The sequence below is a fragment of the Chiloscyllium punctatum genome, chromosome 27 (assembly GCF_047496795.1).
Source record: "Chiloscyllium punctatum isolate Juve2018m chromosome 27, sChiPun1.3, whole genome shotgun sequence".
Taxonomy (NCBI): Eukaryota; Metazoa; Chordata; class Chondrichthyes; order Orectolobiformes; family Hemiscylliidae; genus Chiloscyllium; species Chiloscyllium punctatum.
Window position 1 is genome coordinate 52,485,599 of NC_092765.1, and position 19,737 is coordinate 52,505,335.

Sequence of the window (19,737 nt, forward strand, 5' to 3'; positions counted from 1 at the left end):
GAATCATTGATCGTTTCGATACAGTCATTGTCAGTTCCAGCGCAGCCTTTGTTAATTTCCGTGTGGTTATTGTTAGTTTCAGTGTAGACATTGTCAGTTTCAATGTCTGCACGAAAGTCCATTGCTGTAATAATGGGCGCTAATCGCTGTTCCTGAGAAGGATGATTACTGCAGCCCTGGCTATTAGCATTTTGTATTGAGTCTGTATCAAGCTGTTAGTACTTCTATAAGAAGTGTTGGCTGGACCCAAACACCTCAGCGGTAGTGTTCACTACTCATGTGTATTATCTCCTCCAACTTCCTTAAACTAACCAACTGGGTTGTGAGTGCATTGTGCTGCCATTCTGGTGGCCCCAGGCAATGTCTGTATCTGCTCTGCAGTTTCTCTCTATATTGTGATCTGGCGGCCATCTTGTGTGTCAAGTTGGCCCACTGATGAGTCAGCGGCCATCTTGTGTGCCTAGTGTCAACCTATCCTGTGCCATCTCCCTCTTCACTCCCCCTTTTGTGGTCAAAGAGGCAACTTCGGAGATCTTCCGCAAACCACCCAATTTAAATGTGGAGGGAAGTCATCTCGAGGAGCTCCCCCTCCCAAGGGGTACCATGGAGTGCCAGTTCCATTGGGGCCACTTCCGTGGTGACACTTGCTGCTGGTACAGTTCTCATCAGTAGTGCCTTACAGCAGAGCTTTAAACCCCCAAGGCCCACACAGAATACCAGCATGAGTGCAATGAGGAAAACTATCCCGTGTGCCAAATAGGGTCGCCGAGATTTACCTGGCAACCAATTTAGCCAGCTGTCTGTAATTGTGGTTCCCTGTCGAAAACTGTCTAGCTGGTCTCAGATATTATTGACGGCTTCTGTAATATTATAAGAGGCAACAATAACATGGGTAATACAATTGTCACCTACAATTACACAAACTCCCCCTTGCTGTGCTAATTGATAACCCACTGCATAACGTGTCTGCTGTGTGTCGAGACTGAGTTTAGCCAGCTCTGTGTTAATTGCTTCCAGAGCTTTCGAGGTACTGTTGCCTAGGATAGTCAGGCCACATACAAGATAATTTTGGTTTTTAGCACGAACGACTCCTGCTGTGCCTCCCAAAGATAGAGATCCCAGGAATCCATATCCCAATGATGTATTGAACAGGTATGTCCATGTGGCAGAGCTGACATGGGTGCCATTGCACTGATCACATATCAATTGTCTGGCAGCAGTCACATTCAAGCATGCCTGCTTGCTGCAGGTGCAGGTAAACTATCCTCTAGTGACCGTACACTGCTGATAAGTGCACTGAGTCTGGATGTATGAGTCATTTTTGGGAACCAGGGTATAAATGCATCCCCATCCTTGTCCTGTGAAACAGAGTGGGTAATTACCGGGTTTTAAATGGGTCTTCTCTTCCCTAGGCTGGGGGGCCTGGCCCCATGGGCTGGTGGGTCCTGTCCAGCTGCACACATTTACCCTGGTGTCCCCGCTTGTATTTCCCGATCTCAGACTTTACATGGCGCTCCTGAGGTGTCTTCTGTATACCGGTCGCAAGGGGACCACACTGGGGTAGCCACAAATCGAGATTCCACTGATCGTGCCAGTGAGTAGCAGACATTTTGGTTCCCATGCAAGCTTAGATGGGTTTTATAGAAGAGGTTATCCTCAAAACCTGGCATGCTTCCAACAGTTGTGACACTTAAATACAATGAAACACAGGTGTATACATGTTGCAGTTAAAATAGAGTTAACAGTTAAAGTCTTTGTCCCCGTTAGGAGGTGCAGTCGTGCCTTATTCTATTGCGTTTTCAGTGCTCTACCCGGGATGACTGTCTTGTCCGTCTTTGCTGCTTGCACTTGGGGAATGGCCAATGACATCAGTTTGGTCACTGGAGTCATTAAACGGTTTTAGTTGGGTCTGATGCTTCCTTTTCCTTTAATGTCTATGTAGGCACAGGTGTCCCCCCTATTACCATTTCTTATGGCCTCATACGTTGCTCCAGTTTGCTCAGAGCCATCCCTCGGAGTGAACAGGATATTTGACACTCCTGTTTTTGTCTGTCAGCTAGAGCCCCCAGATTGGATCAAGTTTACAGCCCCAATTCTGAATATTTCCTAAAGTTGAATTCCTATTGAAATCCTAAAGTTAAAGTACAATTCAACTTTAGGCCCAGTATAAATTCTATGAGGCCCACCTGCTGGATCTTGTTACAATCACAACGTTCTTCCCTCTCGGCGTCTGAGGACATGGGCCGGTTCCTTTTTGTTTTATCGCTTGTGCAGAGGCATTTTCGCACCAAGTCAGGTTTCTCCAACTTTGTCTCTGTTATGGGTGGTGGGCGGTGGGCGGTGGGTGGTGCACGGTAGCTTGCCTCATGCCTGGAGATTCTTGGAAGAAATTCATTCTCTTCTTCTATTTTCAACACAAAAGTGTTGAGTTGCTGATATCTACCATATCTATCTCAAATTCCGAGGTATCTTCAATGCTTGCAGAGAGAGGCATTGTGGCTCAGTGGTTAGCACTGCTGCCTCACAGTGCCAGGGTCCCAGGTTCAATTCCAGCCTCAGGCTGTGTGGAGTTTGCACATTCTCCCTGTGTCTGTGTGGGTTTCCTCCGGGAGCTCCAGTTTCCTCCCACAGTACAAAGATGTGCAGGTCAGGTGAATTGGCCATGTTAAATTGCTCATACTGTCAGGTGCATTAGTCTGAGGGAAATGGGTCTGGATGAGTTAATCTTCGGAGGGTCAGCGTGGACTGGAAATAGGGCCTATTTCCACACTGTAGGAAATCTAATCTCATAAAAAGGGAGAACCCATGAGCTCTGACACCAACAGAAAGATTCTTGAGGAGCTGAGCCATGTTTTGCCCTCTCCCTGTTTGCGAGATTGCAGCTTTCATATGGTCCATATGCTTGTCACATCTATCCAAACTTTATATGTCACTGCACCTGACTTCACATTGACCATGCCTCTTACCCATGCAAGGCCATTCTCATGGCTCCTGCACCAGACTTCATCCCCTAAAATAAACTGTCACTCTCACCTAGCAGAGTCTTATGTCCAGCTTTGGTGTTCCTGATGCCTCTTCCAACCAAAAACGGGAAGATCATACTTAACTTCCCCATTAGCAACTCTGCTGGAACTATCCAGTCATTGCATGAGTGGTAACCCTGTAATCAAAGAGGAACAGGGACAGTTTAGGGTCTAGTGAAGCTGTAGGCTGTAGGCTAGACTGCTTTTCCTGCCAGACCATTGGATGATTGATGGTATGGAGCTGTCCTTAGAAGTTGAATACAATTCAACTTTAGGAAATACTCAAATTGCCTGCTGCTAAATGATAGTCTGTTATCTGTGACCAACAGTCCTGGGAATCTGTGTTGTGCAAAAGATGAGCACAGTTTTTCTATTATCTTCTATGTGTTTGACAAATTAACTCTATGCACACCCAGCCACTTTGAGATGGTGTCCATAACGACTAAGAACATTAAGCCCATGAAAGGATCCGCATAAGTGTAACCAAGTCCAGGGTGTAACCAGCTATTCCCATGAATGTGTGAATTGTGTGACCAAACTTTCCTAGTTGTCCTTGAGGCATATGCTATTCGGCTTTCAATTCCGCTGGTCCATCTTTGAGCTAATACTACCCCAATGCTGTTTGCAGAGGCATTGCGTGTAATACCATATCTTGCTTGGCATCATAGCGCACCAACATCTTTGAGGATGATAGCTGTTTCTTCACTTCCCTGAAAACTAGAGCTTGGATATGTGACCATTTCCGAGGGTGACCAGTTTTTCAGAGAATTTGTGAAGGTGCAAGAATGAAAGGCCAGTTTATGTATGAAATTTCCGTGATAATTCATCTGCCTGAGGAAAAACCTAAGCTTCGGTATAGATGTGAGAGCTGCGGCACCTTTGATTACCCTCACTTTATTTTTCAATGGTTGTAACCTGGTCTTTTTGACTCTGTAGACCAAGGGCGTCACTTGGCATGCATGAAACACACATATGTCCATTCTAATGTGGACACTGGCCTCAGTGAAATGTCAAAGGACTATGTTCTAATTGGTCCTTATTGGTCGGTCTTGTTATTGGCATGTCATCTGGATAAATGGTGACCTGGGATAGATCTTTGTAAAATGTTCTCTATTGTCCACTGAAAGATTGCAAAGGCTGATGATACCTCAAATTGTAGTCTCATATATTGGTACAAAGCTTTATAGGTATTAATTGTAGCATGCTTCTTGGAATGCTCATCTAATCGCAATTGCAAGTACACATGGCTCATGTCCAGCTTCATGAAGATAGTGCCCACCGCCCCCCACCACCACCCCCCCCCCAGCTTGGTAAGCATCCTCAATGCGAGGGATTGGGTATTTATCCAGCAACAAAAATTGTTTTACTATTTGCTTAAAATCCTCACAGAGGTGAACTGAGCCTCCGGTTTCACAATCGGCATGACTGGTGCTGCCCATTCCACAAACTTGACAGGTTTGATGATTCCTTCACTGTCCAGATTTCTGCCTCTACTTTTGTATTTAAGGCCGTGGGTGGGCCTTGCAGAATGGTGGAATTACTTCCTGGTCAACATGTAAGGTGGCCTTGAGTCCTTTGATCATCCCTAGACCTTTCTGAAAAACCTCCAGGTATTTAATTAGGACTTCACTCAGGTAGCCATTTTCTAATTGAAAAATGTTGAGCCAATCTAGGTGAACCTTTCTCTACCAATTTTAACCCATCAAGTTTGGCCTTAACATTTCTTTACAATCAATAGCAACTGAACCAGCTCCTTCTCATAAGAGAGTGGAACTGAAGTTGTACCCCTAATCTGTAAAGGTTTCTCGGTATAGATTCTCAGTCAAGCCGAAGTCTTGCGCGAACTTAAGGGTTGGAGTCCAAAATGAATTTTACTAAAAACCGGTTCTGCGATCACTGAAACAGCTGCATCTGAATGAACTCCATTAGAACCAGGGAGATCGTGAGGAAAGAGATCAATCTCTTCAGTTGAGGACAGAAGTGAATCAAACAGTTTGGGCAGGCAGGGACAGGGTAGGACTAATAAATTAAACTGCATTTATTTCAATGCAAGAGGCTTAACAGGGGAGGCAGATGAACTCAGGGCATGGTTACGAACATGGGACTGGGATATCATAGCAATTATGGAAACATGGCTCAGGGATGGGCAGGACTGGCAGCTTAATGTTCCAGGACACAAATGCTAAGGAAGGATAGAAACGGAGGCAAGAGAGGAGGGGCTGTGGTATTTTTAATAAGGGATAGCATTACAGCTGTGCTGAGGGAGGATATTCCCGGAAATACATCCAAGGAAGTTATTTGGGTGGAACTGAGAAATAAGAAAGGAATGACCACCTTATTGGGATTGTATTATAGACCCCCTAATAGTCAGAGGGAAATTGAGAAACAAACTTGTAAGGAGATCTCAGCTATCTGTAAGAATAATAGGGTGGTTATGGTAGGGGATTTTAACTTTCCAAACACCGACTGGGACTGCCATAGTGTTAAAGGTTTAGATGTAGAGGAATTTGTTAAGTGTGTACAAGACAATTTTCTGATTCAATATGTGGATGTACCTACTAGAGAAGGTGCAAAACTTGACCTACTTTTGGGAAATAAGGCAGGGCAAATGACTGAGGTGTCAGTGGGGGAGCACTTTGGGGCCAGCGACCATAATTCTATTCGTTTTAAAATAGTGATGGAAAAGGATAGACCAGATCTAAAAGTTGAAGTTCTAAATTGGAGAAAGGCCAATTTTGATGGTATTAGGCAAGAACTTTCGAAAGCTGATTGGAGGCAGATGTTCGCAGGTAAAGGGACAGTTGGAAAATGGGAAGCCTTCAGAAATGAGATAACAAGAATTCAGAGAAAGTATATTCCTGTCAGGGTGAAAGGGAAGGCTGGTAGATATAGGGAATGCTGGATGACTAAAGAAATTGAGGGGTTGGTTAAGAAAAAGAAGGAAGCATATGTCAGGTATAGACAGGACAGATCGAGTGAATCCTTACAAGAGTATAAAGGAGTATACTTAAGAGGGAAATCAGGAGGGCAAAAAGGGGACATGAGATAACTTTGGCAAATAGAATTAAGGAAAATCCAAAGGGTTTTTATAAATATATTAAGGACAAAGGGGTAACTTGGGAGAGAATAGGGCCCCTCAAAGATCAGCAAGGTGGCCTTTGTGTGGAGCCACAGAAAATGGGGGAGATCCTAAATGAATATTTTGCATCAGTATTTACTGTGGAAAAGAATATGAAAGATGTAGACTGTAGGGAAATAGATGGTGACATCTTGCAAAATATCCAGATTACAGAGGAGGAAGTGCTGGATGTCTTGAAATGGTTAAAGGTGGATAAATCCCCAGGACCTGATCAGGTGTACCCGAGAACTCTGTGGGAAGCCAGAAGTGATTGCTGGGCCTCTTGCTGAGATATTTGTATCATCGATAGTCACAGGTGAGGTGCCGGAAGACTGGGGGTTGGCTAACGTGGTGCCACTGTTTAAGAAGGGCAGTAAAGACAAGCCAGGGAACTATAGACCGGTGAGCCTGACTTCAGTGGTGGGCAAGTTGTTGGAGGGAATCCTGAGGGACAGGATGTATATATATTTGGAAAGGCAAGGACTGATTAGGGATAGTCAACATGGCTTTGTGCATGGGAAATCATGTCTCACAAACTTAATTGAGTTTTTTGAAGAAGTAACAAAGAATTGATGTAGGCAGAGCAGTCGATGTGATCTATATGGACTTCAGTAAGGCGTTCGACAAGGTTCCCCATGGGAGACTGATTAGCAAGGTTAGATCTCATGGAATACAGTGAGAACTAGCCATTTGGATACAGAACTGGCTCAAAGGTAGAAGACAGAGGGTGGTGGTGGAGGGTTGTTTTTCAGACTGGAGGCCTGTGACCAGTGGAGTGCGACAAGGATTGGTGCTGGGCCCTCTACTTTTTGTCATTTACATAAATGATTTGGATGCAAGCAGAAGAGGTACAGTTAGTAAGTTTGCAGATGACACCAAAATTGGAGGTGTAGTGGACAGTGAAGAGGGTTACCTCAGATTACAACAGGATCTGGACCAGATGGGCCAATGGGCTGAGAAGTGGCAGATGGAGTTTAATTCAGATAAATGCGAGGTGCTGCATTTTGGGAAAGCAAACCTTAGCAGGACTTATACACTTAATGGTAAGGTCCTAGGGAGTGTTGCTGAACAAAGAGACCTTGGAGTGTAGGTTCATAGCTCCTTGAAAGTGAAGTTGCAGGTAGATAGGATAGCGAAGAAGGCATTTGGTATGCTTTCCTTTATTGGTCAGAGTATTGAGTACAGGAGTTGGGAGGTCATGTTGCGGCTGTACAGGACAATAGTCAGGCCACTGTTGGAATATTGTGTGCAATTCTGCTCTCCTTCCTCTTGGAAAGATGTTGTGAAACTTGAAAGGGTTCAGAAAATATTTACATGGATGTTGCCAGGGTTGGAGGATTTGAGCTACAGGGAGAGGCTAAACAGGCTGGCCGGAGGCTGAGGGATGGCCTTACAGAGGTTTACAAAATTATGAGGGGCATAGATAGGATAAATAGACAAAGTCTTTTCCCTGGAGTGGGTGAGTCCAGAACAGTAGAGGGCATAGGTTTAGGGTGAGAGGGGAAAGATATAAAAGAGACCTAAGGGGCAGCATTTTCACACAGAGTGGTACGTGTATGGAATGAGCTGCCAGAGGATGTGGTGGAGGCTGGTACAATTGCAACATTTAAGAGGCATTTGGATGGGTATATGAATAGGATGGGGGGGGATGGGATGGGGGGGGGGGGGGATGGGGGGGGGGGGGGGGGGATGGGGAGGGGGGGGGGGGATGGGGATGGGGGGGGGGGGGGATGGGGGATGGGATGGGGGGGGATGGGATGGGGGGGGATGGGGATGGGGGGGGGGATGGGGGGATGGGGATGGGGGGGGGGGGATGGGGGGATGGGGATGGGGGGGGGGGGGATGGGGGGGATGGGGATGGGGGGGGGGGGGATGGGGGGATGGGGATGGGGGGGGAGGGGGATGGGGGGGGGGGGGGGGGGGATGGGGGGATGGGGGGGATGGGGGGGGGGGGATGGGGGGGGGGATGGGGGGGATGGGGGATGGGGGGGGGAATGGGGTGGGGGGGGGGGGATGGGGGGGGGGGGAGGCGGTGGGGCTGGGGAAAAGGTAGCAAAGAGTACAATGGGTGGATGGGGGTGGGGATGGAGGTGAAAGGTCAGAGGGAAGGGTGGAGCAGATAGGTGGGAAAGGGAGATTGGCAGGTAGGACAGGTCATGAGGTCAGTGCTGAGCTGGAAGTTAGGAACTGTGGTAAGGTGGGTGGGAGGGGAAATGAGGAAACTGGTGAAGTCTACATTGATGCCCTCGGGTTGAATTGTTCCGAGGTGGAAGATGAGGCATTCTTCCTCCAGGTGCCGGGTGGTGAGGGAGCGGCGGTGGAGAAGGCCCAAGACCTGCATGTCCTCGGCAGAGTGGAAGGGGGAATTGAAATGTTGGGCCACGTGACAGTGGGGTTGATTGGTGGGGGTGTCCTGGAGATGTTCTTTAAAGCGCTCTGCGAGAAGGCGTCTGGTCTCCCCAATGTAGAGGGGACCGCATCGGGAGCAATGGATACAATAAATGACATTGGTGGATGTGCCGAGGACATGCAAGTCCTGTGCCTCCTCCACCGCCGCTCCCTCACTACCCGATGCCTGGAGGAAGAACACCTCATCTTCTGCCTCGGAACACTTCAACCCCAGGGCATCAATGTGGACTTCACCAGTTTCCTAATTTCCCTTCCTCCCCCCCCCCCCCCCCCCCCCCCCCCCCCCCCCCCCCCCCCCACCACCTTACCCCAGTTCCAATCTTCCAGCTCAGCACCATCCCCATGACCTGTCCTACCTGCCAACCTATCCACTCCACCCTCCCCTCTGACCTATCACCTTCATCCCCACCCCCATTCACCTATTGTACTCTTTGCTACTTTCTCCACAGCTCGCCCCACTCCCCCATTTATCTCTCCATCCTGGAGGCTCCCTGCCTCCATTCCTGATGAAGGGCTTTTACCCAAAACTTCAATTTTCCTGCTCCTCGGATGCTCCCTGACCTGCTGTGCTTTTCTAGCACCACTCTAATTTATGACAATTGGTTCACTTCTGGTGACAGCAGAGAAAGGGTGGTATGGCAGACTCCTCAGAGCTGGATCTTCCCAGGCAGCAGGTTAGGATGGTATTGGATCATGCTGTGGTTCAGTGAGTTTTCTGAACGGATTTTCACTTTTGATCAACTTTCACAGAGCAACAGTTGAACAATGACCATACTCACAGGTCAAAGTTCAGGAACCAATTTCATGATGTCTGACTGTCCCCTCTCAGAACTTCCTTCACTTCTCATTCTCTTTTGACCATCCTGAGATGGGTCACACCGGAGTCCATATCCACACCCTGCAATGTGCATGGGCAGTGCCATACAGAAGGTCAGTCAGCTGGTCACAAATGTGAAAATATCACCTGAAAGGGCAACATATTGCAGAAGGTTCCATCATGCAATTGATCTAGATAGAGGTGGCAATCCTTGAGAGCAAGGTGACCGAATCATTCAGCCTACCTGTTCTGTTCAGGGCGTACTGTCCCTTTGCAAGTGCTTCAATTTGCAATCCATGTTTCTGTTTCCAGTTCCTCCAATGAAGCCAACAAATTTAACCTGTGTAACAAGCTGGAAGGAAAAAATCAGCATGACATGCAGCTGGGATCCAGGCAGAGACCCTTACATCCGAACAACCTACACACTCCGCAGAATAAAGTGAGTTACTGGGACAATTACCACAAGCCCCCACCTATTGAAGTTAATTTGGTCACCTGCTAATAATGCCATCAACATTCTTTAAAATAACTTGACATCAATCATTTGGTGTGAATGCTGGGAATATTATCCTGTTTGTGTTTTACTGTCTGTTGATGATTGTGGTTGCGCGCTTACATGTGTGTGTGCGCGTGTGTGTATGGCTGTTCTGTGTATGGTCAGAAATCATATCACACCAAGTTACAGTCCAACCGCTTTATTTTAAATGACAAGCTCCTTCATCACATGAAGTCCAGTTGGACTGCAGTACATTGCAGGATAAATCATTGTAAAAACTCTCCGAAGCTACTCATTACATGAGGTGAAGAGTAACTCTCCAGGTCTTTCTGTGGGTTTAGGCGATCAAGAGGCACAGCCTCAGATCTTCACAGCTTGCCGGCTACATGAAAGATATTGTGAGCAACATCAATCTCTTCACATATCATTTTCAAACTTGACAAAATCATTTGACTATAAAATCCTGCAAAATTGTGAGACATTAGGAAGATCAGGAACATCTTGCAAAGTTCATTGTCATTCTTTGCCTGTTTGATGGTGAACAGTTATCTTGACCAATGGATCCCTGAAAGAGCCTTTGAGGTTAAGACAGAAGTCAAACATGGTGCATCTTCATTCCATCTTATATCAAGCTTCCATCTTGATTTGAGTGGAGCTAAACTTCCTACTGGAGTGAAGTTTCTTGAACAAATGGACATTGAATTATGACCAGAAAGCTCCAACATGTTGATGCTGCTACAGTAAGGGATATTAAAAGATGGAACTCACACTCAACATTCATAAAACCAATGTCCTTCATCAGCAAACTCCTAACACATGTTCCCAAACCATTGGTTAAGATTTATGATGAGTGTCTGGATGATCTTCAGAGGTTCGGTGCAGACTCAATAGACTTGAATAGCCTCTTTCTGCACTGTAGGGTTTCTCTGATTCTGATCAGTCACTTTGATGTTCATGGAAAATAATCAGAACCCACCAGAAAAATCCAATGTTACTGTCTGCTTTTGTGTATATTACTATCTCTTTAATTTGTTTACTGGTATCTGTTACTCCGTGTCTGCCTTACTGCTTGTTACTCTTTCTCTTTACTCTGCACTATTGTCTGCTACTCTGTGTATGTATTGGTGTGTCTGGAATTCTTTTGGGCTGTCTGAAGTCTTGCCTACAGGTCTGAAAACCAGGGGAGAGTCACTGTGAGCCTAGTGTGGACAGACTGAAGAAATCACCAGAGGCAGGGAAGAAGCAAGAACAGTTAGCATGGCTTTGTTAAAGAGAAATCATGTTTGACCAACTTGATTGAATTTTTTTCAGAGGTGACCAGGTGTGTAGATGAGGGCAGTGCTTTTGATGTAGTCTATCTGGACTTCAGAAGGCTTTTACTAAAGTATCTCATGGGATGCTGATAGCAAAGGTAAGAGCTCATGGGATTCAATGAAATTAGGAAAACTGGAGAGACAATTGGCTGAGTGGCAGGCAGCAGAGGGTAATGGTGGAGGGGTGTTTTGTGTCTGTGTTCAATGAGGTTCACTAGGAGTCAGCAATGGACCCTTGCTATTTGTGGATTATATAAAAGATTTGGACTAGAATGTAAGAGGGTTGATCAATAATTTTGCAGATGATACAAAGATTGGTGGGGTGGAAAATTGTGAGGATGATAGCCCTGGACTACAAGATGATATAGATCAATGGCAAATGGAGTACAATCTGGATAAATATGAGGTGATACACTCTGGCAGGACAAACAATGGAACACATGATGAATGTTAGGACATGAGGATTAGAAGAACCTTAGTGTATATGTCCACTGGTCACTTAATGTATCAGAGAAGGTGGATAAAGTAGTTAAGATGATATATAGTGTGGTGTTTAAGTGCTGGGAGATTATGCTGGAACTGTATAAAATATTGGTTAGGCCACAGCTAGAGTTTTGTATGCAGTTCTAGAAGCCACAATACGAGAAGGATGTGATAATAATGGAGCAGATGGAAGGGAGATTTACCAGGATATTGCCTGGGCTACTTATGAGAAGAGATTGGACTGGGGTTATTTTGCTTAGAGCGTAGAAGATTGAGAGGGATAAAATGATGAGGGTCATAGATAGGGTAGACAGAAAAAGCTTTTCCCCTTGATGGAGGGATTACTGCCAAAGGGGCATAGATTAAAGGTAAGGGACAGAAGGTTTAGAGGAGATGTGGGAAAGGGTTTTTCACCCAAAGGGTGGAGGGAATCTAGAACACATTGCTGGTAGGAGTTGTAGAGGCAGAAACTTTTGTAAAATTTCATAAGTATTTAGATGTATATTGGGATGCCAAGGCTTCCAAGACTATGGGCCAAGTGCTGACAAATGTTAAGGTTTTGATCGGCATGGATGGACTTAAGAGCCTTATCCTCGGCTGCAGGTCTCTATTACTGCAAGAGTCCTTCAGGCATCTAATTGGCCATCAGCAGACCTCTTGAATGATTGAAGTCCACAATGTGGAAGTTCCATTAATGGAGAGGTAAAACATTAAGAAGGAGAGGAAAATTAAAGTATGAGAGAATGCTAGTGAGAAATGTTAAAACAGATAGTAAGTGTTTGTATAATTATTTAACAAGGAAAGGAGTTAACACAGTGAATGGTGGATCTATAGAAAATCAGTCTAGAGTTTAAAAATAGGAAATAAACCCATGGCAGATTATTTAAACTGGCAGTTTGCATCAGCCTTCATAACAGAGGATGAAAGTAATATTCTAGAAATGAAAGGGATGGAGAAACTCAAGAAAATGACAATCACAAAAGAATGGTACTGAACAAATTGTTGCAGCTGTGGATTAGCAATTCCTTGGGTCCTGATGGACTTCATCTTAAACGCTTAAAAATGTGGCTAGTGAGATAACCGTTGCATTGGGGTTTTAATTTTCCAAAATTCCTTAGATTCAGGGAAGGCTCCACTGGGTTGGAAAATAGTGAATATAACTGCTTTATTCAAAAAAAGGCTGGAAACCGCAGGAAATTACAAGTGCCTTAGCTTCACATCTGCTGGAGGGATAATGTTAGAGCTATTATTAGAAAGATTACAGCAAAGTATTTCAAAAAGCTCAAGCTAATCAAGTACAGTCTACATGTTTTGTGAAACTGAAATTATATTTGAACTATTTATTGGAGTTTTTGAGGAGGTAACATGTGCTATGGATAGAAGGAAACTAGTGGATATAATGTACTTAGACTTTCAGAAGGCATTAGACAAGGTACCACGTCAAAGCTTGTTGCAGAAAATATAAGCTCATTGTGTAGAAGTTATCATATTGTTATGGATAGAAGCTTGATTGGCTAACAGGAAACAAAAAGTAGGCACAAATGGGTCATCTTCTAGTTGGCAAGATGGAATGAATAGTGTGCCACAAGGGTCAGAGCTCGGGCCTCAACCTTCACAGTTTGTGTAAATGACTTAGATGAAGGGACTAATGGTATGGTTCCTAAATTTGCTGATGGCATAAAGAAATTTGGAAAATAAATTGTGAAGAAGGCATGAGGTTACTAAGGATAGAGAAACAGTAAGTAAATGGGAAAAGATATAGCAAATGGAGTATAATGTGGAAAAATGTGAAATTGTCCATTTTGGCAGAAAGAATTAGAAAAAGGAGCAAATTATTGAAACTGAGAGATTGCAAAGACATCAGAGTGTCCCAGTGCATGAATTATAAAAGGTTAGTATGCAGATACAATTTTCCTATAATTAGGAAAATTACTGGAGTATTATTATTTATTGTGAAGGGTATTGAATATAAAAGTAAGGAGATTATATTTCAATTATACAAGGCAATGATAAGACTACATCTGCATTACTGTGTACTGTATTGGTCACCTTAGTTAAGGAAGGATGCAAATGCATTGGAAGCAGTCAGAGAATGTGTAGCAGGCTAATCCCTGGAATAGGTCACACACTCATAGAGGTAAAAACAATGACTGCAGATGCTGAAAATCAAATACTGGATTAGTGGTGCTGGAAGAGCACGGCAGTTCAGGCAGCATCCAACGAGCAGCGAAAACGAGCTGCTCGTTGGATGCTGCCTGAACTGCTGTGCTCTTCCAGCACCACTAATCCACACACTCATAGAGTCATAGAGATGTACAGCACGAAAACAGACCCTTTGGTCCAACTTGTCCATGCCAATCGGATATCCTAACCTAATCTGGTCCCATTTGCCAGCACTTGACCCATATCTCTCTAAACCCTTCCTGTTCCTATATCCATTCAGGTGCCTTTTAAATGCTGTAATTGTACCAGCCTTCACCACTTCCTCTGGCAGCTCATTCCAAACTGACAACATCCTCTATGTGAAAAGGTTGCCCCTTAGGTCCTTTTATATCTTTCCCCTCTCACCCTAAACCCTCCAGTTCTGGACTCCCCCATCCCAGGGAAAAGACCTTGTCTATTTATCCTACCCATGCCCCTCGTGATTTTATAAACCTCCATAAGATCACCCCTCAGCCTCTGATGCTCCAGGAAAAATAGCCCCAGCCTATTCAGCCTCTCCCTGTAGCTCAGATCCTTGAACTCTGGCAGCATCCTTGTAAATCTTTTCTAAATCCTTTCAAGTTTCACAACATCCATGTAACTGTTTCTTTGACCAGCAGCCTCAAAACTGACTGCTTGCTCTGAAAAGCCAGGCCAAAACCAAAACAAACCAAACCAGAGATAAGTTGAGCTGGGAGAACTGGCTACTGCTCTTTCATTCTGCACGTGTGTTTTTTTTAAACGCTTAACTGCCTTTTGCCTGAGGCAGTATTTGTTAGCTATAATCAAATTGGCCCTAAAAACTATCCAAACGAGATACCCCAGAACCTGTGTCTTTATGACTGCTCTGAAAAACAATCAAGGACAAGATAACCTTGTTAAAGGAGCAGCATCATCATGGTGGCCATAGAAACGCCTACCCGTGCCACTAATTAATGAGACTTCAGCATTATAGCTCACTTGCATCTTGCCTGACCCTGCTCTCCGGCAGAGCCAGTTATGGTGACACCGGCCTGGCTGCTGCTGTTATAGTTGCTGAGAAACTACCTGCTCAACTGTATCCAAAACCATATACCTGTTAGAGAGGGAAATAGCTACAAGAGTCTCTTGCATCACCTGCCTGCCTCTCGTAGTTACCCATCTACCTGTCTGAACCTATAACTAATGTTTATCACAGTCTGTGTCCCTGAATGCTCTGCAGTGTGTGCCTAATAGGCCCTACTGTTTCTTTGGTTAACCTCTTCCTTTTAATGTATTTATAAAATACCTTAGGATCCTCTGTATACCTGTTCGCAAGTCCTTCTTCATGTCCCCTTTTTGCTCTTCTAATTGCATTTTTAGGTTCCCTCCTGCATTTCCTATATTCCTTTCGGGCCACAGATGATTTTCTGCCTTTTGATTTAGATTAGATTAGATTCCCTACAGTGTGGAAATAGGCCGTTCGGCCCAACAAGTCCACACCGACCCTCCAAAGAGTAACCCACCCAGTCCCATTTCCCTCCGACTGATGCACCTAACTCTATGGGCAATTTAGCATGGCCAATTCACCTGACCATCTTTGGACTGTGGGAGGAAACCGGAGCACCCAGAGGAAACCCACGCAGACGAGGGAAGAATGTGCAAACTCCGCACAGACAGTCGCCCAAGGCTGTAATTGAACCTGGGACGCTGGTGCTGTGAGACAGCAGTGCTAACCACTGTGCCGCCCCACTAAAAGTTATACACTGATATTAGTATAACTGAGATCCCAACGCCACAGCAACTGGGACCCTGATATTTTGCAATCAAGGGCATTGATGCTACCATGACTGAGACTCTTTTTCCTTTTCCAGTCCTCAATTGTGTCCGACACCCAGGGCTCTCTGAACTTATTGCTCCTACGTTTTCCTCTAAAGGAAATTGTCTGCCCATGCTGCCTGCTGATCTATGTCTACGTGTTTCCTCACAACCTTTAGGAATCTGGGTAAGTGTCATAATCATGGAATGGATGCAGAGTGGAGTGACTGCTTTTCTCAAGATTCCCATTCCTGTACGGTGCCCCGTGACAAACTCCGTCTCTTCTCCACTGATGATATCTTTGTTCTTGCGGAGAATGAACTTGGATCCCAAGTATCTGATGTCCTGTGCCTTGATGCAATGGATGTAGGTGAGTGAGTTTTGAAACTCTGTAAATATTGTTCTTTAATTCTCCCTCAACTGCTGATCTCTCGCTTGTCATATGGTGACATTCCGTCTGTACCAATTACTCTCTCCAGCTTTCTCTGTCAATGACTATCCATTAGACAGCACAGAGCTACAGTAACTGGGATCCTGGCGTTACAGTGACCTGGACTTTGACACTGATACACTGACATTAGTATAACTGAGATCCCGACACTATAGCAATTGGAACCCAGATACTTTGCAATCAAGGGCATTTGAGGTTACAGTGGCTGAGACCATGCATTTTGTAATTTAGACCCATCACACCAGCACCACAATACCTGGCAAACTATCTGGTACTCCAACACTACAGTATCAGGCATTCCGACGCTATAGTAATACACATATTGACACTAAAAAATCTGTTATCTGATTCTGTATCACCTGGATTTATGACACTCCGCTCTCTGGGACCAGGACACCACAGTAACTGATACCTGATGCGATAGCATTTGTGACAACCTGAGAGCATCACATTGCGGTAACACCAGGTGAGTGCAGCAATTATGACCCATCAGCCTGACACAACATTAACTGGGAGCTGATACTAAAGTATCAGGTAGTCTATCACTAAGGTTTCTGAGGCTACAATAACATGGACGCTGCCACTATAGTAACACAGACCCTGACACTGCATCAACACAGACCCCGACACTGCATCAACACAGACCCCGACACTGCATCAACACAGACCCCGACACTGCATCAACACAGACCCCGACACTGCATCAACACAGACCCCGACACTGCATCAACACAGACCCCGACACTGCATCAACACAGACCCCGACACTGCATCAACACAGACCCCGACACTGCATCAACACAGACCCCGACACTGCATCAACACAGACCCCGACACTGCATCAACACAGACCCCGACACTGCATCAACACAGACCCCGACACTGCATCAACACAGACCCCGACACTGCATCAACACAGACCCCGACACTGCATCAACACAGACCCCGACACTGCATCAACACAGACCCCGACACTGCATCAACACAGACCCCGACACTGCATCAACACAGACCCCGACACTGCATCAACACAGACCCCGACACTGCATCAACACAGACCCCGACACTGCATCAACACAGACCCCGACACTGCATCAACACAGACCCCGACACTGCATCAACACAGACCCCGACACTGCATCAACACAGACCCCGACACTGCATCAACACAGACCCCGACACTGCATCAACACAGACCCCGACACTGCATCAACACAGACCCCGACACTGCATCAACACAGACCCCGACACTGCATCAACACAGACCCCGACACTGCATCAACACAGACCCCGACACTGCATCAACACAGACCCCGACACTGCATCAACACAGACCCCGACACTGCATCAACACAGACCCCGACACTGCATCAACACAGACCCCGACACTGCATCAACACAGACCCCGACACTGCATCAACACAGACCCCGACACTGCATCAACACAGACCCCGACACTGCATCAACACAGACCCCGACACTGCATCAACACAGACCCCGACACTGCATCAACACAGACCCCGACACTGCATCAACACAGACCCCGACACTGCATCAACACAGACCCCGACACTGCATCAACACAGACCCCGACACTGCATCAACACAGACCCCGACACTGCATCAACACAGACCCCGACACTGTATTAACACAGACCCCGACACTGCCTTAACACAGACCCCGACACTGCCTTAACACAGACCCCGACACTGCATTAACACAGACCCCGACACTGTATTAACACAGACCCCGACACTGTATTAACACAGACCCCGACACTGTATTAACACAGACCCCGACACTGCATTAACACAGACCCCGACACTGCATTAACACAGACCCCGACACTGTATTAACACAGACCCCGACACTGTATTAACACAGACCCCGACACTGTATTAACACAGACCCCGACACTGTATTAACACAGACCCCGACACTGTATTAACACAGACCCCGAAACTGTATTAACACAGACCCCGAAACTGTATTAACACAGACCCCGAAACTGTATTAACACAGACCCCGACACTGTATTAACACAGACCCCGACACTGTATTAACACAGACCCCGACACTGCATTAACACAGACCCCGACACTGTATTAACATAGACCCCGACACTGTATTAACATAGACCCCGACACTGCATTAACACAGACCCTGACACTGCAGTAACTGGAACCCTGACACTGTATTAACACAGACCCCGACACGCGTTAACACAGACCCTGACACTGAATTAACACAAGAGACACTGCGTTAACACAGACCCCGACACTGCATTAACACAGACCCTGACACTGCAGTAACTGGAACCCTGACACTGTATTAACACAGACCCCGACACCGCGTTAACACAGACCCCGACACCGCGTTAACACAGACCCCGACACCGCGTTAACACAGACCCCGACACCGCGTTAACACAGACCCCGACACCGCGTTAACACAGACCCCGACACCGCGTTAACACAGACCCCGACACCGTATTAACACAGACCCCGACACTGTATTAACACAGACCCCGACACTGTATTAACACAGACCCCGACACTGTATTAACACAGACCCCGAAACTGTATTAACACAGACCCCGACACTGTATTAACACAGACCCCGACACTGTATTAACACAGACCCCGACACTGCATTAACACAGACCCCGACACTGTATTAACATAGACCCCGACACTGCATTAACACAGACCCTGACACTGCAGTAACTGGAACCCTGACACTGTATTAACACAGACCCCGACACGCGTTAACACAGACCCTGACACTGCGTTAACACAGACCCTGACACTGAATTAACACAAGAGACACTGCGTTAACACAGACCCCGACACTGCATTAACACAGACCCTGACACTGCAGTAACTGGAACCCTGACACCGTATTAACACAGACCCCGACACCGCGTTAACACAGACCCCGACACCGCGTTAACACAGACCCCGACACCGCGTTAACACAGACCCCGACACCGCGTTAACACAGACCCCGACACCGCGTTAACACAGACCCCGACACCGCGTTAACACAGACCCCGACACCGCGTTAACACAGACCCCGACACCGCGTTAACACAGACCCCGACACCGCGTTAACACAGACCCCGACACCGCGTTAACACAGACCCCGACACCGCGTTAACACAGACCCCGACACCGCGTTAACACAGACCCCGACACCGCGTTAACACAGACCCCGACACCGCGTTAACACAGACCCCGACACCGCGTTAACACAGACCCCGACACCGCGTTAACACAGACCCCGACACCGCGTTAACACAGACCCCGACACCGCGTTAACACAGACCCCGACACCGCGTTAACAGACTCTGACATTGCATTAACAGACTCCGACAGAGTGTTAACACAGATTCTGACACTGCATTAACACAGACCCTGTGACACTGCATCGACACCGACCCCGCCACTGCATCAACACCATCCCCGACACTGCGTCAACACCGACCCCGACACTGCGGTAACTGGAACCCTGACAGTTCTAGACTCTTGATGCTATAGGAACTGGGAACCTAACATGACAGTATCTGGAATACTGACTGTACAGAGTATGGGACTCCAACATTACAGTAACTGGGACCTAAAATTACAGTGACTGAGACACTTTACC

At 46.3% G+C, this 19,737-nt stretch overlaps 1 protein-coding gene across 4 annotated transcripts in view; it reads left to right on the forward strand.

Annotated features, from left to right (window-relative positions):
• Positions 1 to 19,737, forward strand: part of LOC140453703 (granulocyte colony-stimulating factor receptor-like) — a 216,682-nt gene that overhangs the window by 93,145 nt on the left and 103,800 nt on the right. For all 4 annotated transcript variants that reach the window (XM_072548659.1, XM_072548658.1, XM_072548660.1 and 1 more), the window contains 2 exons: positions 9,680 to 9,806; positions 15,817 to 16,007. In XM_072548659.1, coding sequence (XP_072404760.1) covers positions 9,680 to 9,806; positions 15,817 to 16,007 — 318 coding nt within the window. The remainder of the gene's footprint in view (positions 1 to 9,679; positions 9,807 to 15,816; positions 16,008 to 19,737) is intronic.